Source organism: Petromyzon marinus, chromosome 54 (genome assembly GCF_048934315.1).
Source record: "Petromyzon marinus isolate PM22_M1 ecotype Great Lakes invasive population chromosome 54, UKy_Petmar_22M1.pri1.0, whole genome shotgun sequence".
Classification (NCBI taxonomy): domain Eukaryota; kingdom Metazoa; phylum Chordata; class Hyperoartia; order Petromyzontiformes; family Petromyzontidae; genus Petromyzon; species Petromyzon marinus.
The window spans coordinates 739,567-766,874 of NC_133720.1; the positions used below are offsets into that span (position 1 = coordinate 739,567).

Genomic DNA, 27,308 nt, shown 5'->3' on the forward strand with positions numbered 1-27,308 from the left:
AGGGGTCACCCGGCTGGTTGAAGGGGTCACCCGGCTGGTTGAAGGGGTCACCCGGCTGCTTGAAGGGGTCACCCGACTGCTTGAAGGGGTCACCCGGCTGGTTGAAGTGGTCACCCGGCTGGTTTAAGGGGTCACCCGGCTGGTTGAAGGGGTCACCCGGCTGGTTGAAGGGGTCACCCGGCTGGTTGAAGGGGTCACCCGGCTGCTTGAAGGGGTCACCCGGCTGGTTGAAGGGGTCACCCGGCTGGTTGAAGGGGTCACCCGGCTGATTGAAGGGGTCACCCGGCTGGTTGAAGGGGTCACCCGGCTGGTTGAAGGGGTCACCCGGCTGGTTGAAGGGGTCACCCGGCTGGTTGAAGGGGTCACCCGGCTGGAGCGGTTGAGGATGGATCGATGTTGCCACCTCGGCGAGTTTGTGATCGATACGTCTCGTGTCTTTCCCTCGAAGCGACTTTAGCGACAGATCGAGCGACTCCGTCACTCAGATATCGACGCGATTACAGGTTTGCATTAAAACATTTGTAGCAGTTAGTGTAATACAGCACAGTCCTTAGTATAGGCTCGTGACTGTAGAATTTAGATGGTTTATAGAGCGACACCTACTGACTCTTTTGAGGTCCGTTTGGCGACTTTCCGCCTATCGGAGCTGGCAACACTGGCCCGACAGATATCACTCGCCAGTGACGTTAGCCGTGGCCGGGAATCAAACTCTTGTGGTTTGTATCTCACGGGAAGTCGTGAGCTAGCCCATTGAATCATTGTTACATTCTCGTAGTCGGCATCCGTGTTGCCCACCCATGGTTTAGCTGGTAACGTATGCCAATTGAAATGTCTGCTTCAGGCACAATGCGATGATTTCCATTTCAAATATTTCCCCCCCCCCCCCCCCCAAAAAGAGAGGACTCTAAACTTCGGTAAGAATTTTTATTTTAAATTATTTGGTGACGCTTCTGCGTTGGCATTGGGGCACAATTAACAATTTGGCAACACGTTGATCCACGATATTGTGGCCCTAAAAAGGGAACACATAGACTAATAGGCGACGTTTTGGGCAATTGCCTCTTCTTCATGGAACGATTGAGGATGAATTGCTTCGAATCTAGTTTGATTGTTGTGCTATCAAAGGCCATTGCTTTCTCTTTTAAGGCAATTATCGATGTGGTTTTATTTCACTTTGATACTGATCCGCCTTAAATAATTGCCCGAGGTATAGTTCCCCGATTAATAAAAAATCTATTGTTTAGAAACAATGCAATTCATGCAAATGACACGCCACTGTATAACATTGTGGCCTTTAATGTAATAAAGGACAGGGAAGTGGTCACCGCACACGCGAGGGAAACCTCTCAACTCTGGAGTCGTCTCATCAACAACGACCCGGTCGATTCCGTGGCACGCGATTCCACCACGCGAAGCGGCCGTAAGAATCGATCTCGCCGCGAAAACCGCGGATCGATACAATTGCCCATCGCGTTCGTCGTTTAGGCTCGGCCAACCGCACGTCACTCTCGCAAACGAGTGACCCGGCCTTCGACGAAATGCGAGAGTCGCTCACAAGTTACGATGAGCGACGCGGACTCCTCCGCTCGACACGCGCAACCCGCGTCCCGCAACGCTCTCCACCAGCCACGATTCGCACCACCGATTTCCCAGTCAACATCAGCGGTCGTAAAAAAAACGGTTTCCGCGCATGCGATTGGTCAGTTAAAAAAAAACCCCGCTGACCAATGGGCGCGCTTACACGCTCCGTCGCGTGCCAAACTCGCGACCAATAGCCCGCGCGCACGGCTCGCTCCGCGCTTATGCGCGCTACCGGATCCAATCAGACCCCATCCGCCCCCACCCTCAAAGTGTGAGGGAGCGACCCGACCACGTGCGTGGCAGCCATCTTGGTAAGGGGCACCCCACGGCATCCGATTGGTCACCCGCCCGCGACGCCCCCCCCCGTGTCGGTACCGGTCGCCGTAGGCCGCGGTTTAGCCCTGCGCAAGATGGCCGCCAGAGCGACGCGCGCGCTGAGGACGTCACGCGCAATCGGCATCCCTCCCATATCCATGCTCCCGCCATTCTCGGGGTTTCTGTTCAAAAATCCTTGCCGAGGCCCATTGCGGACGCGCCGCGGTAAGCGAGGGCTTCCTCTCCTCAACTCGGCACTTCTGACTGGTTGTTACCATGATATGAGCATGTGCCGCGAGCGGGTAACGTTCGCTGGGAAGAGCCCATGTTGTGTCGGTGCGACGGGGAGTGGTGCTGGGCGCCCACGCGGTTTGAATAGGATCGGGAGCCATGTGTGTGTTTGTGTGTTAGAACGTTTGTGTGCAAGGAGTAAGGGGGGAAACCGGCCATGTACAAGTCATATGTTGCGATACGTGTCAATGATATATATTTCTTTTAGTAAACTTGACGCGCGGCCAAAAGTTTTTGATGTACGTTCTGGAACGCGATTGGTTGGAATGTTTGGGAGAGTCGCCGGCTTTCTTTCGCCCCGGGATCCCCTGGTTGAAGCTACTCCAACCCCGGAAAGGCGAACACGCACACACGCAGCCCAGCCCCGTCTCGTCGCAGAGCCACGGCGAGGGCTCGCGGTGCGAGTCCAAGAGGCGTCGCGTCTAGGAGATGGATAAAGTTGGACGCCGAGAAGCTCTCCGGTGACGTCACTGCGGTGTCTTCTAGGCGTGTGTGGGAGTGCCTCTAAGAATTCTAGATTTAAAGCTTTCGTGACCGCTAGGTTCCATACTGTTTGGTTCTATTGCGTAAAGTCACGTAGGTAAAACATACAATAACAATGATTTTTGTTATTTTATTTTTTACCTACGTGACTTTACCCAATAGAACCAAAGAGTATGCCTCTAAGAAGGCCGTCGTGCTGGAGTCGTGCTGCATCCACTTGCTGGGCGAAGGCCTCCCCGAGCCCCCCGTCCCCCGTGGTACCGCGATATAAACGAGTGCCCTGGCACCTGCTCTGCACACGAGCTCGTTCCATCGCTCCATCTCCACGCGATGGAACGCGTCTCTCGGATGCGTCCCCCCCCCCATTCTTTGGCTTGTCACTGTGGTCACAACGATCGGCAGCACGACGACTCCAATGCCCGATTCGCCAACGCGAAGGAGGCATCACGACAGCGACACACGGCGCTACTCCTGGCGCAATTATCTGGCTCTCGACCACCTCGGTGTAAATGATGGTTGTTCTACATCAGTGTCAGCCGAACAAAGAGACTACCACTCCCGTCATTAATCTAGGCCATCGTCCATCAGTCCCTGAAGTTTGAATTATGTCATTTGACCTGCGTATATTCACCAACATAGGCGTTTCTATCTTGATTTTACGCTTTCGTGACTGCTGGAATCCATACTATTTGGTTCTTTCAAAGCCATCGTCTTCAGGTGAAAATCGCGATTGCCGCGATGTCTGCTGCCTTGTGAAGAGAACCTGGTATCAGGTGGTAACAGCTTGTGTTGCTATCGAAACGTCGTGATTTATTTTGTTTTATTTCTATCTACGTGACTTTACCGAAAGAACCAAAGATTATAGGTGTTTCTCTTTTATTCTCTCTGATTCCAATCACGTTTTTAGGCCATGCTTTGTGGCCACACGTCCAAGTTGAAGTTTTCAAATGGATTATATTGGTCAACTAATTAGCTGCGATCCACCAGAATGTGTGTATACCAGTTATATATTTAGTTTGGCATTGAGTGTATATGTAAGCAACAGTCTTAAGATCCTTTAAACTATAATTAATGGAACGAACATCACATTCGTGCGAGAAAATTTAATTTAAACGCAGTTATGTAATTTATCTACGGCGATCAATCCGCATTAAACAATAACATCCTAAATATTTTTTTTTTAAATCCAGTAATGATATGCTGTTTCATATTCAGTGCAAGGCATCCGAGAGGACTGGAGATGGAGTGATGAACTCCGTTCATATGCAGGTGCTGGGTGACTGTGAACGGTGGTTGTTGTGATTCATAATTGGTTTACGTGTTAGATTTACTCCTTTTAATTAATATTTGCCCTGTCATGGAAATGTGGAATTATGATGAGCATGGGGGGATTTTGATGAGGACTGCCATAAATATCAATAGTATTTTTTTAAATCTGAACTCAATTATGGGCGTGGAATATCCATCGTATAGCACTTGTTTGGATGCACTACCAACCATGCATAACACACGTGTTATAGCCTGCTTTGGAGCTACATTGTGGCCAGCCAGAAGGCAGTGTCGAACATTTATAGTTAAACTGCATTTATGTGCACCCACATCTATTCCCTGTCTTCACCACCCACACATACACCAGCCTGGTGAAGTATGGTGAAATATGCCTCGCGACCCGCACGGCATAGGGAGGCCCTCATCCAGGAGTGGGTTGACGAAAGGTGGTGTGTGTGCATGTGCGGGCGTTAGGGTTGAGAGTGAATATGTTCAAATGGTTTCCGTGCAGTTGAGCAGTTGCGGCTTCATGCAGCGTTATTCTGAATCGAATATGAATGCGGCAATTTCAACTCGAAAATGGCACAGAAATAGCAAGTGATAACAATACAATTACTGCTTTGTTTTGTCATGTAAGCGCCTCGTGCAGCAGCAGCAGGCTTAATACTGACACTGCACCACCACAGAGCGATGGCGTGAACAGCAGGGTGGGGTTGCAATAGCAAGACGTAGCCACAAAGTACTGAATACAGTCCTGTGCGAGGGAATACTGCATTAACACGTGTACACACACAGCCCACTTTTGTCCATACACCGCTGGATGAGGACATTCCCATACCGTGTGGGCCATGGGTGTTTTTCTAACCATATTTCACCACGCTGCTCTGAGTAGGTTGGTGAAGGCGGGTAGCATACACGTGGGGGCATCGGAGTACAGTACAACAATGGAACTTTATGCACCGCCCTTTGCTGGACCCATGGCCCTATGACAACCCGATTGCATTGCCCAGGCTCAACTTCGCTTAGCTTCTGAGATCTGACGGGATCGCGTGCATTCCGGGTGATTTGGTGACGGGCATTAAGAGACGTTTACTACGCCTGTGTTGTGATGTCAGCTGTACTGTGGGGGTGTGTGCGTACGTCAACGCTGTATGCAGGCAGTTGTGATATAGCCTTGTGTGTAGTAGAGTCATTTTCGAATTATATTTCCTTAATGTAACCATAAGTGAGGCCATTGGCATTCACCGATTCGCATTGGAAGAGAGTCCGAGCTGGTTGTCTAGACACTGGTATTACTCTATTATAAGTACCTTGGAACATACGCAGGTTAAAGACGTCACGTAAAAGTGGGCTTGCGCAGGACACGTTGGTTGAAGGGGGATGATGGCCGGTGGTTGAGACTAACGATGGAGTGGCAGCACAAGCAGGGAACGTGCTCGAGCGGTTGACCACTGCAGCAATGAAACTGAAATCGGCACGTGTGTAGGAGGAGCTCGGTGGATTGTATCACCAAGTCCGCGAGAGATGCCAGTGGCCCGGGAGGAGGCCTTCATCCAGCAGACTATGACAAATCACATTCGATCATAATTTTACATTCCTCCTTGCTAAAATGCGAATTAATCACTGTTACCTATGTGTCTCTTGAGACAATGATCGATGTTTCAGTCGACTTTTATCAACTTAAGACAAAATTATCTCTGCTTCCCACAAAGTAGAACCCATTTTATGGACCCTTGAAAGATGATGTGCCGAGTCTTCTCCAGACCAGAATTTAACTCCGTAGCCTTCCGATTGTGAGTCAGAGTATCCTGACCACAGCAATGCATGGCCGCGTGCATTCTGGACGTTCTTATTTTGGCGACGGCAATAATCGACTGTGCAAGGTGGCATTTAATCTTATGTTGCTGCAGCAGCCAGTGAGCTGAAGTGTGAAATTATTTTCAATGTATAATATTGTATGCAAGGCGTTTCCTGTCCTCTTCAAAGGTCGAGTTTGAGGACTTGAATAGCTGGAAGGGTCAGTGACGTGCCACTGTGGGATGACTTTGCTGTTTTGAAATTTTGAACATGTAGCTTTTAATCACAGTCAAGCATTTTAAAATTAATTACGGGATTAAAACCAAGAACTTATCGTTTCAAAGCTCATAAACACAAAACCTAGGGCGGGTTTTAACGATGCTTGCATTGTTGAAGATGTTAATTCAATTAAATAATGAGAAGAGGTTTTCCCCTTTTTTTGTGGCGACAAAACAGTTGTGTTAAGATGTTAAAACACCAAACTGAGACCTTTTACAAGGAATCATGTCTGCGTTAACCACTGCTTGTGGTCAGAATGCAAAAAAAAACACTGATATATGCATTGTCTTTGATATGTTATCAGGGTACTTTTTTTGTTTGCATTCTGACCACAATTATTGTGGTTAACGCAGACATGTTTCCTTGTAAAAGGTTTCAGTTTGGTGTTTTAACATCTTAACACCTGTTTTGTTGCCAGAAAAAAGGGGAAAACCTATTCTCATATTTTGGTACTGGCAAAGGAGGTCCCATGATGTAAATTAAATAATGTTCCATCAACCAAAAGTCCTTATGAATTAATGTTCTTGCAGCAGAATTTGAAAAACATTGGACCAGGTTGGATTCCTCAGTTTGATCAGCAGCGTGTGTGGCCTGCAGCTTTCTCAGTGCCATGGTATATGTCAGTAAAGGTGCATCCCTGCAATGGATTGTTCACACCACTGCTGGCATAAAGACCTCTATTGGAGAGAGCACTAGAGAGCTCCTCTAGAGGGTATTTGGCCTACTCTTCCACACGTCGATGTCTTGGAAGAGCTTAGAACCCACACGTGGCCTCATCACGTATGACCTGCCATCGGCTCTCTTAAAAAGCTAAGTCTGGTGGAGGCCCTTCCGCGAGCGGTGATTTGAGCCAGAAATTGCACGGCTGCGCCTTTACCTCTTTTTTAACCGTTAGTTTGCCTTCGCAAAACTCGGCGTGTTCAAGAGCAATCGAGCGCAGCAGCTGAGCAGGGCCACAGTTCACAGCTCTGCTGTGTCTCTGACTTTACCGACACGCCCCCTCCCAGTGGCCCCACCCCCTCGGCACGGAGCACGTGGGCGAGCTGTGGCAACTTCATGCTGCAAAACCGCAGGCGGAGTTTGACTTCTATATTGGGGGGGGGGGGGTGTTCGCATTGTCCCTCACATTCGGAATCGCGGGTGCATACAATTAATTAACTTATTTATAATCTTAATTGTAAACAACTCAAATAAATTAATGAAGGTGTCCAGTTTGGGGGGGGGGGCCTTGGCCCCCGTGACCCCCCTCCGCCCATGAGTAGAACACAGCCCCCGTGTAATGCAGCCTTTAACGTTTGCTAAAATGTAGCCCTTTGCTTTTCTTTCGTGGCCAAGGGTAGAGCTTAATAATAAAAGTACTGCTTTTTGTAGAGTGAACAGTGGTTGTCCTACGGATAGACTGCTGCTGCTGCTGTGGGAGTGAATGTGCTGGTTCCACCATTGGCCCACCTCCAGAGATGAGTGCTGCCCCTAACGTTTAACGATGATTCGGAGTTTACGACTGCTTAGGTTTATACGGTTGGCCTATACAGGTTGTCCCTCGTGGAATTCGTCACGATGTCCGACATTTCACTTCACATGCTGGAAGCTTATTCAGGAACTGCAAGTTTCAGTTCTTCAGGATAACACATCAGAAATGCATCGGGGAGCTATTCGAAGCGTTTCCCTGCTCAAGCGAGCTATGGGGGGACCATTCCTATCCCCAATGTTGGCCCCGGGCTAGCAAGGGAAATGCAGTGTTTCCGTGGTGGGTGCCAGTGGGTCTAAGGGACGACCATTGTAGGTTTCCAAAGAAAATGATAACCAATCATTTAATTGGCTGCAGAAGGAATTTCTAGCCTGGGTCGCTCCTTGGCTAGGATTTGATGAGCACAACGCTCTGGTTGTGAGTGAAGTGCTCTAACGCAGCAACACGCAGCCAGATTGCCAGTTTATATTTCATAGCGGGATATTCATTTATCTACTTTCTCGGGCTGTATAATTTTACATGGCTTTGCAAGTGCTCTGCTTGTTCTGCACATCGCGGAGTAATATCTACAAAAAGCGATATTAGTAATCGTACTGTAGCAGTGTTATTCTTCATCATTGGACCTCCTTTGCCAGTACCAAAATGTAATAATAGGGTTTTTTCCCTTTCTGGCAACAAAACTGAAACCTTTTTACAAGGATTCATGTCTGCATTAACCACAATACCTGCAGTCAAATTTCAAACAAAAAACATACTATGATAATATATGCATTGTCCTTGAAACTGATTGGTCCACACCAAGGGACGGCTTTCTTTTGAGCCTCGACCCAATTGGTGCTCGACCACATGACGCCAAAAGTACGCCTTTTGGCGTCATGTGGTAGTGTTAGTGGTAGTGCTATTCTTGTCATTTTGACCCAAACACTTTAATCCCCCGTTGATTCGATACATTGCATTGTTTTATCGATCTTCAATGGGAGTGAATTCGTTCATTTTGTACGACTCTTAATTACGACTCTTAATCAATGACGATTCTTAATTATAGCCTTCCCATTAAATTTGGTTGCGAAGGAAACCCACGTGACTGGCCTGTAACAAAAGCTGCCCTCGCTGCAATGGGGCTCCTTCACGCTGCCTCACCTGGGTGAGAGGTGAGCACAACCCTCACCTTTGTGTACCGATGTGCCTCGTCAGCACGGTGTACTCTTTGGTCTTCATTGTAAGGCTCTGTATAATAATGTTTAGCGTTTCCCACACAGCCCAGGCTTATTTTCTTTGTCTATTAGTCAACATCTCCAAGCACCCCCCCCCCCCCGTCTCCAATACCCCTCCCAGGTTTCTAAGGCAACGACAACACAGAGATGACATGTCCATGTCTCTTAGTGAACTCGAAGTAAGACATTTGTGTCGTGTGTATTGGTGTTGCCTTAGGCATTGTTTTCACGTTGATTAATCACTGTCCTGTCGCCATACCATGGCGTGGACGTTTCTTTTGGCACAGTCGAGATTTTTTTCCTGCACGGTATCCATACAGCAGCCTGACCCCCCCCCCCCCCACCAAAAGCATTTCACGTCCCCCCACCCCTCCAGGGGGGCACGCCCCATGAGTTGAGAACCACTGCACTCGACCCTGGGACTGCAGTTCACTCGTCGTTCATCGTGGGTCTGAAACCATTAGGTGCAGTGGCGTTGATGTATACAGACAGCGGCTCCTTTATTTAGCCACAGTCGGCAAGCACCACCTGTGCCGAACTTTACGGTGAATTCACGTTGTACCGGGGGCTCAAAATAGCCACGCCTGGCCAAGCCGCGCTGCGCGGAGGGGGCGTGGCGGAGAAGGCGTGGCCTGGCGGAGAAGGCGTGGCCTGGCGGAGAGGGCGTGGCGGAGAGGGCGTTGCGACCGGCGCCCCGCGGCGGTAGCATCCAGTTGGGAAAATGCGAGAGGAGGAATGCGCGATGTGGAGCGTCTCTCGTGTGTGTGTGTCTCGTGTGTGTGTGTCTCGTGTGTGTGTCTCTCTCGTGTGTGTGTGTCTCTCGTGTGTGTGTGTGTCTCTCGTGTGTGTGTGTGTCTCTCGTGTGTGTGTGTCTCGTGTGTGTGTGTCTCTCTCGTGTGTGTGTGTCTATCGTGTGTATGTGTGTCTCTCGTGTGTGTCTCGTGTGTGTGTGTCTCGTGTGTGTGTGTCTCTCGTGTGTGTGTGTGTCTCGTGTGTGTGTGTGTGTGTCTCTCGTGTGTGTGTCTATCGTGTGTGTGTCTCTCGTGTGTGTGTCTCTCGTGTGTGTGTGTGTCTCTCGTGTGTGTGTGTGTCTCTCGTGTGTGTGTGTCTCTCGTGTGTGTGTGTTTCTCGTGTGTGTGTCTCTCTCGTGTGTGTGTCTCTCGTGTGTGTGTGTCTCTCGTGTGTGTCTCGTGTGTGTGTGTGTGTCTCGTGTGTGTCTCTCGTGTGTGTGTGTGTGTCTCGTGTGTGTCTCTCGTGTGTGTGTGTGTCTCGTGTGTGTCTCTCGTGTGTGTGTGTGTGTCTCGTGTGTGTGTGTGTCTCGTGTGTGTGTGTGTGTCTCGTGTGTGTGTGTCTCTCGTGTGTGTGTGTGTGTCTCGTGTGTGTGTGTCTCTCGTGTGTGTGTGTGTGTCTCGTGTGTGTGTGTCTCTCGTATGTGTGTGTCTCTCGTGTGTGTGTGTCTCTCGTGTGTGTGTGTGTGTCTATCGTGTGTGTGTCTCGTGTGTCTATCGTGTGTGTGTCTCGTGTGTGTGTGTGTCTCTCGTGTGTGTGTGTCTCTCGTGTGTGTGTGTCTCTCGTGTGTGTGTGTCTCTCGTGTGTGTGTGTGTCTCTCGTGTGTGTGTGTCTCTCGTGTGTGTGTCTCTCGTGTGTGTGTGTGTCTATCGTGTGTGTGTGTCTATCGTGTGTGTGTGTCTATCGTGTGTGTGTGTCTATCGTGTGTGTGTCTATCGTGTGTGTGTCTCTCTCGTGTGTGTGTGTCTCTCGTGTGTGTGTGTCTCTCGTGTGTGTGTGTCTCTCGTGTGTGTGTGTCTCTCGTGTGTGTGTGTCTCTCGTGTGTGTGTGTGTCTCGTGTGTGTGTGTGTCTATCGTGTGTGTGTGTCTATCGTGTGTGTGTGTCTATCGTGTGTGTGTCTATCGTGTGTGTGTGTCTCTCTCGTGTGTGTGTGTCTCTCTCGTGTGTGTGTGTCTCTCTCGTGTGTGTGTGTCTCTCTCGTGTGTGTCTGTCTCGTGTGTGTCTGTCTCGTGTGTGTCTCTCTCGTGTGTGTGTGTGTCTCTCTCGTGTGTGTGTGTCTCTCTCGTGTGTGTGTGTCTCTCGTGTGTGTGTGTGTGTGTCTCTCGTGTGTGTGTGTGTCTCTCGTGTGTGTCTCTCGTGTGTGTGTCTCGTGTGTGTGTCTCGTGTGTGTGTCTCGTGTGTGTCTCTCGTGTGTGTCTCTCGTGTGTGTCTCTCGTGTGTGTCTCTCGTGTGTGTCTCTCGTGTGTGTGTCTCGTGTGTGTGTCTCGTGTGTGTGTCTCGTGTGTGTGTCTCGTGTGTGTGTCTCGTGTGTGTCTCTCGTGTGTGTCTCTCGTGTGTGTGTGTGTCTCGTGTGTGTGTCTCGTGTGTGTGTCTCGTGTGTGTGTCTCGTGTGTGTGTCTCGTGTGTGTGTCTCGTGTGTGTGTCTCGTGTGTGTGTCTCGTGTGTGTGTCTCGTGTGTGTGTCTCGTGTGTGTGTCTCGTGTGTGTGCCTCTCTCGTGTGTGTGCCTCTCTCGTGTGTGTGCCTCTCTCGTGTGTGTGCCTCTCGTGTGTGTGTGTGTCTCTCTCGTGTGTGTGTCTCTCTCGTGTGTGTGTGTGTGTGGGGAGTGGTGGTAGCGGTTAACGCGCTGCGCTACGAACCCGGCGACCCGGGTTCGATTTCCGCTCACGGCCAACACCGGTGACGATTATCTGAACCGGTCCTGGGCCTCCCCTAGGTCGACTCAGCCTCAAATGAGTACCTGGTGCGGTGTGAACCTCGTCACTGGGGAGACAAAGGCGGCCGGGACTAGTGCTGGCCATCCATCCCCTCGTGTACCGTTCCGGCCTTCATAAGTGCTCGCTAATCGCACTTGCCCCTACAGTCTGTTTAGGCTATACGGGGGATCTTTGTCTTTGAGGTGCATGGTGTGGCCAGTAACTGTGAACCAGTGTCAGATAATTAATACACACTGAGATGAAAAATGATTAGGACGTTACCATATTCGGTTGAGCACCGAGGTAGTTGAACGGCATATCGTGTGTGGTGGGGTAAAGTGTGGGTACTCCCACCTCTACGAAGAAGTCTCATTTTCGTGAAGGCCCTTCTCCCAACAGTGGCGTGAGCGACTGTTTGCAGGGATGCATCGTGTTCATTGGAGCGTTGCCAGATAGAAGTTCCGCGTGCTCTCACCACAGTGGGCACGAAGCAGATTCACACGTCGCAATATCGGTTTTGTCACAGTCCGTATTGTGCAAGCGTTTTGTGCCAGCGGAATCGATCGTTTTGCGTGTCGTGCCAGCCGCACGCATCGGCTTCTGCGGCAGAAAAACAACCCGGCGGCTCCTGTACGACGAAAGGGCCGCCGGTGGCCACCTCTCTGGAACAGTCTCGTCTCCGTGCGATGGTGACCGTGTGCGCTGTCTCTCTCCGCATGTGTTTTTTTTCTGCAGGGCGAGCGCCATGGCCGCCAAGCCCATCTGGGAGCAGATCGGCGCTGGCTTTGTCCAACACTACTACCAACAGTTCGACCTCAACCGCACGCTGCTGAGTCCCCTCTACGTGAGTCGCGCCGGCGCTCTGCTCGCTGGCGTTCCCCCCCGCGCCTGCCTCTGCTAACACAGACAAACGCTGGGCATACGCGCCTCTTATGCGCGACTCCTGTTGGCTTGAGTGGAGATGAATCAAAGCTACCTTGTGGGCAGCAAAATCCAATGTTGTACTGTACTATGCTTCCTTTCCGCCGTGCCTTCGCCGAACCAACACCGACCGGCGTGGTGAAGTATGGTCAAATAACTCCCCATCCAGCAGTGGATTGACGAAGGGCTGTGCGTCTACACGTATGAAGCGATCGCCAGCATCCGCTTGAACAGAGATCTTTAACGTTGCATGCTATTCGCTGTAATAGATATCTGTTAACACAAAATACATATCAAGTGAATAAAGATCTACATAATAGGGGGCAGCACTCTCCCACTCGCTCGACATATGAAAGTCGTGGCCGTCTCATTACAGAAACCGATATTTTAATTCTCAGAGCTGGAATTGAGCCAAGTGAAGGACAGAATCAAATTTAAGGTGATGGGGTTATTTTGTGCATTCATTGGTGAGACCGATTTAATAGCAAGCGGGATCCTGGGTTACAACCCAGGATCTCGGCGCTCTGACCTCTGACCCACCCGGTCACCTCGAGAAACGAGCAACTCTCTTCACAAGTGGACACACAGGCTGGGTGTCCTGGGCTCCCCACATGCACTTGAAGCTTAATCAATTAGAAAAATAGAGGTTAAAAATCACAGTCATGTGCGATGCCATAGCAAGCTTTGCTGCCTTGACGTTTTATTAGAATCCATTGAGAGCGCTGTGTCACTGGAGTGCTGTATCAATGTGCTGAGCAATGATTAGAATGTCTCAATTCCTGGTATCATGGTTAACGCACTGGACTTGCAATCCAGAGTTCGCCTGTTTGATCTCCCGGCACGGCAGTTGAAACCATTGGCAAATTTATTAACTCCCCCTCTTTGCTCGCCCAGCTTTGCAAATGGGTCTGCCGCAGTTCGTCACTCACAGTGGCGTGAGCAAGAAACTTCAGGGCTGCACCTTTACCGTTTCTCTTTTTGTAAAAAACGCTTCTGGCTTGTAACAGACAACCCATGACATGGCCTGCCTGTGTAAGTATCTACAAGAACCAAATGTCTTTTTTTTCCTTTTAAGCAATCATCTGCGAGTTTTCCGGGTGCTCTGGGTTCCTCACACATGTATAAACATTAATGAATTGGTGCAAAGAACATCTTATCTTATAATATATAAAAGACTGGAGAGCTTGGGCACATTTCCTTCGGATAAATGTTCGGCAATATTACAGTAATGTAGCAATACGATGGAGGCTGCTGCCTTCATTTTGAATGAATGCGAACGGCGCTTAAATGGAAATCAATCTCAAAAAGAGTGTGTGTTGCGTTTGTAGAATATCACTTGAAAATGCTTCCCTCCTGACCTATTCCTCCTGGCCAATATAAAGGCACCCAATATCAAGGCACCCACGAGGCCAATATGAAGGCACCCTCTCCAGCGGTGGTTCCTGGCAACTGTGCCCTTTGATTGTGTTGGCAATCTGCGTTTCACTGGGTTTACTGTCAACGTTTTAGATAAATTACTACCAAAAAAATAGACCGGTTTTCTCCTTGTTTTCCAGCGCCATGTTCTAAGTGCATTTATTCATTTAAAATAAGACGCCTAATTATTCTGGTCTCAAACTTATTTTATAAAGATATGTTTTTTTAAATCCATTCTAGTGATTTTTGGAGCAGTTTTTGGCATAGTTGGATGGCAATTTCTGTTCTTCTCAGCCAGTGTGAATGCATTCATTGCTCTAGCATTCTAGCTGTGATCGTTGTTATATCATTCGAGCTGTGATCATTGCTATATCATTCCCGCTGTGATCATTGCTATATAATCCTAGCTGTAATGATTACTACATAATTCTAGCTGTAATCATTGCTGTATTATTCTAGTCATGTTCATCGCTATATCATCCTAGCCATGATCATTGCAGTACCATCCTAGCCGTGATTATTGCAGTATCATTTTAGCCGTGATCATTGCAGTATCATTCTAGTCGTGATCGTTGCTATATAATGTCAGCTATTATCATTGCTGTATCATTATAGCCTTGATCATTGCTGTTTCATTCCAGCTTTAATCATTGCTATATAATTCTAGCCGTGATCATTGCTAAATCATTCTAGCCGTGATCATTGCTATATCATTTAAGCCGTGATCATTTCTAGAGCTGGCGCTGTCCTCTTAAGTAATTGATTACCGATTTTCGGTTCATTTCCTGACAACAAATCGGACGTAAAAATAGGTACAATAAACATCTCGCCTCTTCTCATGTGGGGCCGCTGGACGGGAGGTGATGGGCGGAGTCTTGGTGATGCCATTGTCGGATCTGTCGTCACACTGGGCGTGGCTTGTCGGGGGTTTCCCTCCTTCGGGAGACAGGAAGTCCTGGATACATTTTTTTTTAAAGGGGCTTGGGTAATTTACCCCCCAAAAAGTAGACGTTTATAATCTTCAGTTGGATAATCGACTTAACAGCCCCAGCTCCAACGACGACAAGGTTGGGGGCGGGGGGGGGGTCATGCCGGGTGAATGCACGGCTGTGATGCGGTTGTGTGCTGTGTCGTTTCCCCCGCTGTGTTCCCGCGTGCGTGCCCACAGATCGATGCCTCCTGCTTATCCTGGGAAGGGGAACAGTTTCAGGGAAAGGCAGCCATAATGCAGAAGCTCACGGTAATCCTCCTCCCCGACCTCCCCCCTTTCTTGCTTCACTGCTCGTCGTCCTCGTTGCTCCTTTTGATTTTGGCAGCGCAGCGAATGCGCCGTGCTGCCATTGTACAACAGACGGAGCGTCAACGTGTGTACGTTACTCGGTTCGTGTTTCGTACGTGACGTGTAGGGCCTGCCGTGGCCCATCCGATGTTCCGTATTTGTCTTTGGGTTAGGTGGTAGTTTTATGTAAAAATTTATTCAATTAATCCATGGACCACTGGATTGTCACGCTTACAGAGATACTATTAATTACACTGCCCATTGTATCATTAAAATTTTGACCGATGAAGATCCTCGCCGGTAACTGTAAGAATTTTCACGACTGAACTTAATGTCAACGTATGACGACATTTTGCTCAAACGAGACTTTGAGCTGTTCAGGTAGCAGGCTCGGAAATGGGGAGTTTGACCACAAAAACAGGTGAGAGATGTATTGGGAAGTCGGGTCAAATACACCCCTGCACGACCCACACGGCATGGGGAGGTCCTCATCCAGCAGTGGATTGACGAAAGGTCTGCTACACGTGCGTATGCACGGGCTAACCCAAAACCTTGCCACAACGGCTGCATTCAAGGTCCTAATCGCCAGAGCGGTGCGGTTTGCAACCGACGCGCCTAGTTTCACCTTTGCCCTTGCTCACGCGCGTGAATCTGTGCGTGCGTTGCGTGTGCTCGCGCTGCTCCTGCAGAGTCTGCGGTTCACGAAAATAGCGCACAGCATCACAGCACAAGACCACCAGCCTACACCAGACAGCTGCATTCTCAGTATGGTCGTGGGTCAGCTCAAGGTAAGCGGTGGAACGCACGCGCACAGTTTCGGCATGTCTTGCCCCCACCTGCCTACTTCGCTGGCTCTTTCGGCCAGCGTGTGTCTGTTGCTTTTTCACCGAGTAACCGTCTTGGTGGCAGTGGCGGTGGAACGGTTGCACGGTAGTTCGCGTGCTGCACTGTTTTCCCGTTCACGGCTAAAATCGGTGTCGAGTGATATCCGAGCAGGTGCTGGGTTCCCACCCGCTTCATCAACCCGCATTGATGACCAGCATGGTGAAGTATGGTCGAACAACCTCCACGACTGACGCAGCAGGTTGGGGGTGGAGGAGGCCTTAGTCCAGCATTGGATTGACGAAGTGTTGTAAAGAAAAAAATATCTTTGGAGATCTCATGCGTACGATTGTGGAACTCGCACAGCGGTGTAAGTTGCCTCCAGCTCTATCCTAATTGAATGAGAACATGGCTCTGAAGACTTACAGATGGTCTCTTTACATTACTTGACCCTGTCTCGCGTCATGTCCACCGTGGTGAACTGCTATGATTGTTTGGCGTTCCAGCTGAAACTGTATACTTAGAGTCCTCCACTTGTGACACCATGTAATCAGTGGGGCAACCTCTAGTGGTGAAGGTTGACTTGTGTGGCAGAAACGTTGGGTAAGCAGAGCTTAGTGTGCAGCTCCCCCGATGGCTGGTGGGGCCTCACCCACCACGGTAGTGCAGCAAAGCCAGCATCGTCCATGGTCGTGGCGCGTAGCCAGCACCGTCTACGGTAAGGGGCCATCCATCTAGTACGTACGCATGGAGGGGGGGTTAACCCAAATGCGTACGCTTGCGTATGGGGGGGTCTACTGACAATGTACGTACGCATAGGAAACGTGGGGTGGGGGGGGTTAAGCCTCGATAATAATTTGTCTACATTGGCCTTCAAATGAGTTAGTCCGGTGGTGGACTATCTGTTTGCTTAAACACGTTAATTTTATGAATCCTTGATCGTTTCTGCGTGGATTAAATATCGGCCGTTCTGTAGGATTCGGGGGGGGGGGGGGTGGGGGGGTGCGTCAAGCGTACGTACGTACACAGGAAGGGGGGGGGGGTGTAAAAAGACTGTGCGCGTACAGGGAGGTGGGGAGGGGTCAAGTTTGGACAGATTTTTGCGTGCGTACTAAATAGATGGGCCCTAATGGAGCGTAGCCAGCACCGTCCACGGTAGTGCCACGTAGCCAGCACCGTCCACGGTAGTGCCACCTAGACAGCACCGTCCACGATAGTGCCGCGTTGCCAGCACCGTCCACGATAGTGCCGCGTTGCCAGCACCGTCCACGATAGTGCCGCGTTGCCAGCACCGTCCATGGTAGTGCCACGTAGCCAGCACCGTCCACGATAGTGCCGCGTTGCCAGCACCGTCCATGGTAGTGCCACGTAGCCAGCACCGTCCATGGTAGTGCCACGTAGCCAGCACCGTCCACGGTAGTGCCACGTAGCCAGCACCGTCCAAGTAGTGCCACGTAGCCAGCACAGTCCACGGTAGTGCCACGTAGCCAGCACCGTCCACGGTAGTGCCGTGTTGGCAGCACCATCCACCGTAGTGCCACGTAGCCAGCACCGTCCACGGTAGTGCCACGTAGCCAGCACCGTCCATGGTAGTGCCACGTTGCCAGCACCGTCCACGGTAGTGCCGCGTTGCCAGCACCGTCCACGGTAGTGCCACGTAGCCAGCACAGTCCACGACGCCCGGAATCCGGCACTGTGGAGGCAGAGGGAGTTGGTGGATCACTGCACAAATGTTGAGAAACTCCTTATCCGTGGGTGGTGGGCGTCGAGGAGCCATACCCTGGCTCGCAAGGAAAAGGCGGTTCACCAAAGTGTGGACTCATCTCCACCTTTCCCTTTATGGGAAAGTGTTACCCTCTCGCATGGGTGGGTGTTATCCGGGTGCTGCGGATTCTCTGACATGTATAAACACGAATTGGCTGAAAACTTTTTCATAGAGAACCGCAGAGCCATCCACCAGACTACACAGTCCCAGCTTCAGGACATCCACCCTAAGTTCACTTGCCAATATGCAGCATATGAAGGGAAGATTACTTTGTACGGTCTTAATAAGATGTGCATAGATTACCTTGGAAGGCATAGACACATTGGCATGCATAGTGCGCTTTCACAACCATGTGTGCAGCGTAATCGCAAGTGCAGGCAGGCGTGGGGGCGAGGCAGCATCGCGCCGACGCCGCTCGTAGAGCTAACGCCGTTCGTCTGCCCATGACCGTATCGTCTGGAACGTGCCCCACCTCGTCACTTCTCGGAGGCAGAGCTGAGTTGAGGCTGGATAATGCCTGGATGATGGGTGACCGTCTTGCACGCTGGGTTGTTAAAGGCTGCGGGGCTGCGGGGCTGGGCTGGTGCTACGTGGGTACTGGCAGATACCACTCGCCACGGATGTTGTTCGTGGTTAGGAGCACAATTCAGGTCACCGAGTCCATGGAGCAGTGCGTGCTAACAATCTCAGCGTGGTGACGTTGAAAGCTCAGTTGGGGGTTGACTCGGCCCATAAATCCTCTCCTGTTGGTAAATTGAGTGTGGTTACCACTTTGAACGCCAACGCTGGTTGACTCGCGTTGCTCATCGGCACCGAGAATCCCCCACCACTTGCTCTGGGGCTGTCATCTGAGATGAGCTCCACCCCACGCTTTTTGAAGCAGTGAGGACAACAATATCAACGTTTTTTACTTGACCTTGGAAGACTATCAAGAGATGGTCTCTTGCAGCACCTTCGAAAATTACTTGGTGAATGAACACCGCTTCGTATTTTTTCGCGGTTCCACATGATGTCCGACGTTTTGCTCCACGTGCTGGCAGCTTCATAAGGAAATTAAATGAACTGAACTGCTCACTTCTTCCTCGGTTGTGTGTTGCTGGATCTCTACGCCAGCAACGCCAGCAGCAGCAGCAGCAGCCAGCAACCATATGTGATTTGAGGGAGAGGATGAGCTGCTCAGTTCATTTCCTCAAGAGGCTGCCAGCACATGGTGAAACGTCGGACATTATGCGTGATCGATTGTTTTTTTTGCGTGCGAAAGGACACCAGAAAACTGGAGAATGCTCACGGGTGCAGAAGATAAATGTTTAAAAAAATTCAGTGAACTAGACCAGCAATGCTCCCGAGTCGGAAATCAAACCCAGGCACTATTGTTTGCTACGAGGCGCAAGTGTTAGCACTGCGCTGGCGCCAGCCTGCGGCCCACGCAGAGATGTGCTCTGCCCAGTGCTGCGCACGTAGCCTCGACGCTCGCTCCCTCCCGTACCCTGGCCGGACTCGATGTGCGTACCCTGTCCCTCGGCCCTCTCTGCTCAGGCAGACGACGACCAGGTCCTAGGGTTCCACCAAACGTTCCTCTTGAAAAACGTTAACAGTGCCTGGGTGTGCACCAACGAGGTGTTCAGGCTAGCGCTGCACAACTTCGGATAGAAGAGGTGCCGCCCTGCTGTCTTCCTTCCCTCCCTTCCTCCACGTAAGGACCCGGGTCTTCGCCCGCCTCCTGGCTGCCAGTGAATTGCCTCCGTGTGCTGTGTGTGACTAACCCCGGTGATCCTCTCCCATGGTTGTCCGTAGCGAATGCTGCCTTGTGATTGTCTTGGTCGACTTGGCCAGCGGTGCCGTTGTTGTGCTTGAGAGGGGGCCGGCCTGTCGCTTATTTCACTCCCCCGAGGGAAGATGGTAGCCTCCCGAGTCTCTTCCACTGTAGCCAATCACATGCTCATTCGTGGTAACGTCACGTAACAAGTTTCAGATCTTTCGAATAACTTATTTCCCATTGTCTATTTTAGTCGTCAAGCACAGGTGAAGGATGCACTTTTAGATATCTTCTCGTGCGTGCATGTGGCTGACACCACTACTCGACTTGTGCACGCATTGTGGCGTCATTCGTAAACAAGCGCAGTCGCTCCGGAGTTTGAGCTGGAACTCCTAACTCTGATCCGGCTCTTGGCTGTCGTCTTCGTCTGCATGCCCGGCCGGTTGGTGACGCTGTGGGTGAACGCTCGAATGGCAAAATCGGTACGGTTTGAAAATGAATCCTGGGCGGGGATCGGTTCAGTCCGACATCATCATATGCTTCCTTCAGGGTTCATAAAATAAGCAACTCTTTGTGCAAAGTCAACAGAGATCACCGCTTGGATAGACCGCCACCTGCCAGGGGAATATGGAATCTCCGCTTCCGAATAGGGGTCAGCCTACAAAGATGGGCGACGTGGTCTCGTGCCCGATTTGAGCAAAATTCAAATGTGCACGAGCCGGCTTGTCCAGCTGTTCACTTCCAATGCTCACCCCCAACCCTTTGTGTACGTCATTATACTGCTGCCTTGTAACAGAAGCCATGTATGGAGTAGAAGCTGGCTATAAGCACAGCTTATATGAGCACCAATTTAAGCAACGCACGCTTACATGACACTGTTGGGTCCGTGGCTGAAGGGAAACTTCTGATACAAGCACACTACTTGGATACAAGAACACGTAGCCTTGCTTTTGAGGGGCCGTGCTCATCTCTGGCTTCTACTGAGATATATTGGAGCCTGGCGCTTTGACACATGGCCCCTCTGCTGCGCTGCATGAGAACCATTGTGTGAAACGTTAGCCTACCATATATTTTAATGACGTTGGTTGTGTTCTTTTTTTATGTATGTATTTGTGCTCACACACCGCATCCATTTGTGTTTTCCACTCTTGCAGTGCCGTGCCTTAACCTCCTCCGGGTGCCGTGTGTTTTTGTGCAGGCGGATGATGACCAGGTAATGGGATTCCACCAGGTGTTTCTCCTCAAGAACATCAACAACACCTGGGTGTGCACCAACGACGTCTTCAGGCTAGCGCTTCACAACTTCGGCACCTGAATCGGGGGCTCCCCACACCGCGCCTCCCGCCCCCACCACCCACCACCAGCGCCGCCCCCACCACCAGCGCCGCTCCCACCACCAGCGCCGCCCCCACCACCAACGCCGCTCCATCTCCGCCTGAAAACCTTTATCCTCCTCCGTCTTTCCCGCTTGTCGCCTTCTCTTCGCCTTCTCTCGTGCCGGCCCCAGCATTCCCTGACATGTCTCGGCTCTGCCTTGCTCTGCTCGCCCGCTCGCGATCCGCTAACCCCCCCCCCCCCAACCTGATATCCGGCCCAAACTTATCGCGTTGCGCGCGTGTGTGCCCCCTTACGTGATCGCAGCTGTTGACGCTTAACGAACCTTGAAAGGAAAACTAAACGTACGAAATGAGGGTCGCACGCGCGCGGTGCGCTTGGTACCACGCACTCTCGTGGCAGAACGACGCCTCTGCCGACTTGAGCTGCACCGCAGTCTGACCCGACCGACTCTGGCGATCGCGACCACGGGTGCCAATTATTACCACTGTGTGTGTTCTTTCTGACCCCCGAACTTTGCAAGGAAGACTTGTGGCAGCATAAACATGTTTTTTCAAACTGGTTTAGACGACTTATAAAGGTGATTTCCAATTGCCAATGAAGTGACGTCTGCAAGTGTAATGATGAGAGGTTGCTTAGAAGGCGTTTCCAATTGGCTTGATATGGGCAAATGAGCAGTCAAATGTTTTACCCGAAAGTTTAAGATAAAGCGAAAACAAAAATGACCAAAAAATTTACGAATGTTGGAAGTTGTCATTTTATTTTGGCTTATTTTATTTCGTCGTCCCCCTGCCCGCCGTCCCCCCCTCCTTTCCCCGGTCGCATTGGCAAATGCTGGCAAAAGCACTGAATAAAGTTGACTTCACAGCTCTCTTCCTTCTGGGATGATACCCAATTATACTTGACGCTGAATCGGCCACGCTCGTTTTATTTTCAGCCCTTGCTGCCACTTGGGCCCAACGAGCTCCCTCCTTGCCTCGCACGGACAGATTGACCTACTACTACTTAGTAGGCCACGGTTTGATGATGCCCGCTCTGACTCTACACAAACGCGCAGAAGGACGCCGCACACCGTTATCTCCGTGTGGCTTGTCTTGAATTATTGGAATGTTTGGCGGTTAACGACATTAAATCAGTTTTAGAAAAAAGTATTGTGCCGTGAATGAGGGCTACGGTTTTCTTCCAGGAGGCGGGGGGACCCTGTCCTTTTTAGGTTTGGCGTGTGGGCTCAGTTTGGGTGCACGCGGACGATGACGGGGAATGCCGTTGTACTACAGTGGGGTAAACAATTGGGAGTTTTTGAAATGGAAAGTGTCAGATTGCTGTGTGGGATCCGTAACGTGCAGCAACCGGCCGTCGAGGCAGACGGCGGAGTGGCAGCCAAAGGAGAGGAACTTGTCTGCGGAGAGTGCGAGAGGAGATGGAGCCGTGAAATCGGCTCGTGTGTAGTTGCTGTGGATTGAGAGATGGTGACGGCTTAGGGGGGGGGAGGCCTTCATCTCGTGGTTTGATGGCTGATATATTTATACAGCTGGTGATGCCCTAGAATCTCACCACTACAGGCCCCTGTGATAGTAAAAGGGAACTGAATTGTAGGGGGGGTAAAATTGTTACAGCCTTTAAAAACTTGGCACACAGGATTCAAAACCATGCTTACGAGACTACACGAATGCCACCCTTTCAGCTGTACAGCTCAACCAATCTACACCCCACCCAATCACCACCACCAAGCCTCGCCGACCAACACGACCGCTCCTACACACCGACCGCCCGTCCACACCGACTGCTCCAACACAACGACCGCCAAAACGCCACCCAACCACTACCGATCTTCGTCAACCGCGAATCCGCACCAAGGCAGCTGCAAGGCCCCTCGAGGGTCCTCTTCACACTGCGGTAGAGCCTGCAGTGCCGTGATTGAGAAGGCGACATCACACGCGCACACTGCACTTCCACCACCACTTGGGCAGTTGTAATTCCCCAGTGAGGTCTCGCTGCGTCTCGCCACTCACTGGGAGGGGGATGTCTTCGCATTGGGATTTCGTCCTACGAGCTTGTCCAGTGCTCTGCGCGTGTGCGGGAGGAGGAGGAGGATGGAGCAAAAGGGACGCGCAGCAAAGCCGTCCGCCTGCTCCTTCCACAGGTGGCGACTCGCTGCCCAGCGGACCTCCTCCACAAGTGCATGGTGTCAGTGGCTCTCCCTGTGATGGCTCCTCGCCAGCGAGAGTCGAGCGTGATATTTAAACTCGCAAGCCGGTAGACAGTCCCCGGTGAGTTACTGTGCTAAGGTTCTTAATGTGTTTAATAAGGGTCGCCTCGGCGTGCCTTAAGTACGTGCGGTATAAATGTGAATGTAGAAACGGGCTCGGGCAGCACTCTTCTCTGGAAGGGAGCGTGGCCGCTAGTCCAGAATGGTGAGGGCAGTGGCAGGCGGGGAATGCGGCCAGAAGAATCGCCGCAAGCCGCCGCGAATGAGCCGCAAAGCGGCACCGCGGGGGGACGGGGGAGTGGCGGGGTGGGGGTCACGGCTGAGGCGGGGTGGGGGTCACGGCTGAGGCGAGGTGGCCCTCTGCGGTCATTTCGAGGACCCAAGTGATAGGGCGGACCGTGCCCGATCGGAGGTCTAAATCATGGCGTCACCGGGGAGACGGAGCGATGGAACAACGAACGACGCTCGCGTGTTTGAGGGCTCTCGTCCGGGAGAGCTGACAGATTCGTGGGCGCGGCAGCAGAGCCTCGCGTGGACGCGCGGCGGCGTCACTGCGCCGCCGCGCGCGGTGCGAGCGCCCCCCCCCTTCGCGTCCTGGCCACGTGGAGTTGGGGGGGGGGCACGGAGCCAGCGTTGTGGGTCGGGGTCGTGAAGGTTGCAGCGGCCGAGTGGACTGACTCGCGAAAACAGCAGCAGCACAAAAAGATGAAGACATTTTCGCCGCACTTTTCGCTTCGATGGATGTGATTGTGTGATTTTTAAGAATTGATATTCGATGGCAATCGATGCATTTGGGTTCTTTCCATGGCGCGGTCCGCGCGCTCGCCCAGTATCGTGCTGGCAGTGTCCATTCCGCGATTGATGGCCAGAAAAATGTCATTCATGAGTCAGATGCCGATGTCGCGATCTGCCAGCCACAACAAGAGGGCTTCAGGTGAGAGTTGGTGCAGACGAGAGTGGCGCGTGTGTGTGTGTGTGTTGAACTTCCACGCCGTACGTATCCAGCCGTGCTAATCAGAGGTACGGGGAACTAAACAAAACTAAACACAAAAAGCAGTTCTAAAGAAATTAAATTTCAATCGAGATGATAATTTAAATGTGCATAGCTTGAGTGGCTTCCTCATATCGAAAGGAAGAGCGTTCCAAACGACCGCAGAAGCGCATCTGACAGCGCGTGATGCAGTGACCGTCTTGGTTAAATGGCAAAAGCTGCTGCGAGGATGACCACCGGAGTTGGCGTGATGGTTCATGCCCCTTGACGAGATCAGCACTCTACCTCGTCTCCACTCTACCTCCTCTCCCACTCTACCTCTCTCACTCTACCTCATCTCTCACTCTACCTCCTCTCTCACTCTACCTCATCTCTCACTCTACCTCCTCTCCCACTCTACCTCATCTCTCACTCTACCTCCTCTCCCACTCTACCTCTCCACTCTACCTCCTCTCCCACTCTACCTCGTCTCCACTCTACCTCCTCTCCCACTCTACCTCCTCTCCACTCTACCTCCTCTCCCACTCTACCTCATCTCTCACTCTACCTCCTCTCCACTCTACCTCAACTCTCACTCTACCTCATCTCTCACTCTACCTCATCTCTCACTCTACCTCCTCTCCCACTCTACCTCCTCTTCCACTCTACCTCTCCCACTCTACCTCCTCTCCCACTCTACCTCCTCTCCACTCTACCTCCTCTCCACTCTACCTCCTCTCCCACTCTACCTCCTCTCCCACTCTACTTCCTCTCTCACTCTACCTCCTCTCCCACTCTACCTCCTCTCCACTCTACCTCCTCTCCCACTCTACCTCATCTCTCACTCTACCTCATCTCTCACTCTACCTCATCTCTCACTCTACCTCATCTCTCACTCTACCTCCTCTCCCACTCTACCTCCTCTCCCACTCTACCTCCTCTCCCACTCTACCTCTCCCACTCTACCTCCTCTCCACTCTACCTCCTCTCTCGCTCTACCTCCTCTCCCACTCTACCTCCTCTCCCACTCTACCTCCTCTCCCACTCTACCTCCTCTCCCACTCTTCCTCTCCCACTCTACCTCTCCCACTACCTCCTCTCCCACTCTACCTCCTCTCCCACTCTTCCTCTTCCACTCTACCTCTCCCACTCTACCTCCTCTCCCACTCTACCTCCTCTCTCTTCGTCTCCCACTCTACCTCCTCTCCCACTCTACCTCTCCCACTCTACCTCCTCTCCACTCTACCTCCTCTCCCACTCTTCGTCTCCCACTCTACCTCCTCTCCCACTCTACCTCCTCTCCCACTCTTCGTCTTCCACTCTACCTCCTCTCCACTCTACCTCCTCTCCACTCTACCTCCTCTTCCACTCTACCTCTCCCACTCTACCTCCTCTCCCACTCTACCTCCTCTCCCACTCTACCTCCTCTCCCACTCTTCCTCTCCCACTCTACCTCTCCCACTCTACCTCCTCTCCCACTCTACCTCCTCTCCACTCTACCTCCTCTCCACTCTACCTCTTCTCCCACTCCACCTCCTCTCCACTCTACCTCTTCTCCCACTCCACCTCCTCTCCCACTCTACCTCTCCCACTCTACCTCCTCTCCCACTCTACCTCCTCTCCCACTCCACCTCCTCTCCCACTCTACCTCTCGTTCACATACAGTACTTTTATATTTTGAGAGCAGTGTTAGTGACGAACGTGTCGGGATGTTGTTGTTTTTGGTCACGCCGGATAGCGGTGCTAACTGATGCTAATCTATTGTTTATTAGACCGAAGCGAGTGTATATACATCCATTATCAGCCGTCCATCGCATGCCCACGGAGTGTCGGTGGCTCCACCACGGAGGGGAGCGGGCGAGCCGTTCCTCCTCCGCCAAAGCGTCCGTGGCGGAGGTTTTGGCAGCGGCCTGACCCCGCGGTGCGAGGGGGACATTCTGTGTGGGGCGATGGTCGTAGGGGCCGACTTTGGTTCACGTCGCGTGGGTTTGGAGCGCCCGTGGCTCGCGCTCCCCGAGCTCGCCGATGCAGAAAATCCCACAAAATCGTTCCGCGGGCCTCCACATCGATCGATTTGCGAGCGCAGAGGGGACAACTGCCACCCCAGGCAGTCGTGGCCACTTCAGAGAATCCCATTCTGCATAATCCACTCCATCTCTCCCTTATCCACTCCTGGCTGGGTTGCTAGGGAGAAATTCGCGGATGTTTACATCACATCTATTTTTTATTTGACCTGGTAAGGCCCCAATGAGCTTCATAACTCCTTTTCAGAAGCGACCTGGATATTCACAAATGATAGCTGAATGAAGTCACTGATCACGTGGACATTTATAGCAGCCAAATGCTGTAAACGCGTGATGTCCATTCTAAATAATGTAGGGAAAAAACAGAGGACCCGATTAAAAAAAAAACCTGATTAATTATTTGTTGGTTAGAAAACATAAATAATCATACATTTATTCTCAATACAGTTATCAATGATTGACCTCAGAAATGCATGGCAATGATTTTCTTTTTTAATTGACGTGGTGATGGGGCCCAGGAATGTCTCATAGCTCCTCCACTCCACGTCTCAGTCCCCAGACTTCTCTGCCACGCCACTGCATGGAAGTCAAATTCCTTCCACTGTATTGGGAGTTTACTTTGCAGTGGTACTTTTGATTATTGAAGGGGGTTGTCTTTCACTCGATAGCTATGGTGAGGTATAACTCATTAAATGCCTACTTAAAAACTGGTCACCATAAAACATAAAACAAATATTTCCATCAGGCCCCATGGTGCTAACTTCAGCCTCCAACCCTTATTGCCTCTCTGTTCATGTGCCATGAAGAAGGGTCCACTGCCCGAAACGTCACCGATGTGATATGTCTGTTCTTGTCAGTCCATGGTGGTGAGTTTTTGTTGTGTTGAGGGGACTGTTCTCTCGCGATAATCGTCTCGCCGTGAACATTTAATTCGTTTCGTGGGGAACGATCTTGTCGCGAACGAAGACCCCCCCTCCGGTCATTATTTCGCACCACAGGAACGAGCTCCACGTGACAGCGCTGCACGATGAAGCATCCCGTCTTCCCGAAGCCACGGAGTCACCAGGGCTGACGCTGATTGTTACCGGCACTCTGCTGGAGAGAACAGCCATCAGCACAGTCACCGTGCCCCACTTATTGTTGAGCTCGCTAAGCGCTGGCTCATCGATCGCCCGCGTTGTGATGGTTGCCCTGTCCTGCGGTCAGTGTCGTCACAGCTCAGAGGTTGAGAGTTGAACTCCCGCATGCAATGCTGCAAAAGCGACCTTTGTGTGCACGCGTCCCAGAGTCGCGATGAGCCACAGACAAGCGGGAAGGCAGCCAGGCGGTGAGACGGCGCCACCCCCGCTCTCCAAGCTCAGCGGTCCACTACTTATGAAGATGTTATCTGTGAATTAATGGTTGTTTACA

The 27,308-nt window shown here is 51.4% G+C and overlaps 1 protein-coding gene across 4 annotated transcripts; it reads left to right on the top strand.

Moving 5' to 3' along the window:
- The first annotated feature begins 1,977 nt into the window (after positions 1–1,977).
- On the top strand, positions 1,978–21,568 carry NUTF2 (nuclear transport factor 2). Of its 4 annotated transcripts, none has more exons than XM_032974598.2 (5): positions 1,978–2,121; positions 12,137–12,245; positions 14,907–14,978; positions 15,707–15,805; positions 20,559–21,568. In XM_032974598.2, exons 2-5 carry the CDS (start codon positions 12,147–12,149, stop codon positions 20,673–20,675), a joined length of 387 nt encoding a protein of 128 aa, XP_032830489.1. In that variant the 5' UTR covers positions 1,978–2,121; positions 12,137–12,146; the 3' UTR covers positions 20,676–21,568. The 4 variants fall into 4 exon arrangements, with proteins under 4 accessions (XP_032830489.1, XP_032830492.1, XP_032830491.1 ...); XM_032974601.2 differs by having other exon boundaries at positions 2,085–2,163; XM_032974600.2 differs by having other exon boundaries at positions 2,114–2,198.
- The last annotated feature ends 5,740 nt before the right edge of the window (positions 21,569–27,308 follow it).

Coding starts and splice junctions, on each gene's coding strand:
- NUTF2 (XM_032974597.2), top strand. CDS start 2,617: ATGGATAAAGTTGGACGCCGAGAAGCTCTCCG. Junction 12,246..14,906: donor CGCTGCTGAGTCCCCTCTAC/GTGAGTCGCGCC, acceptor GCGTGCCCACAG/ATCGATGCCTCCTGCTTATC. Junction 14,979..15,706: donor CCATAATGCAGAAGCTCACG/GTAATCCTCCTC, acceptor CTGCTCCTGCAG/AGTCTGCGGTTCACGAAAAT.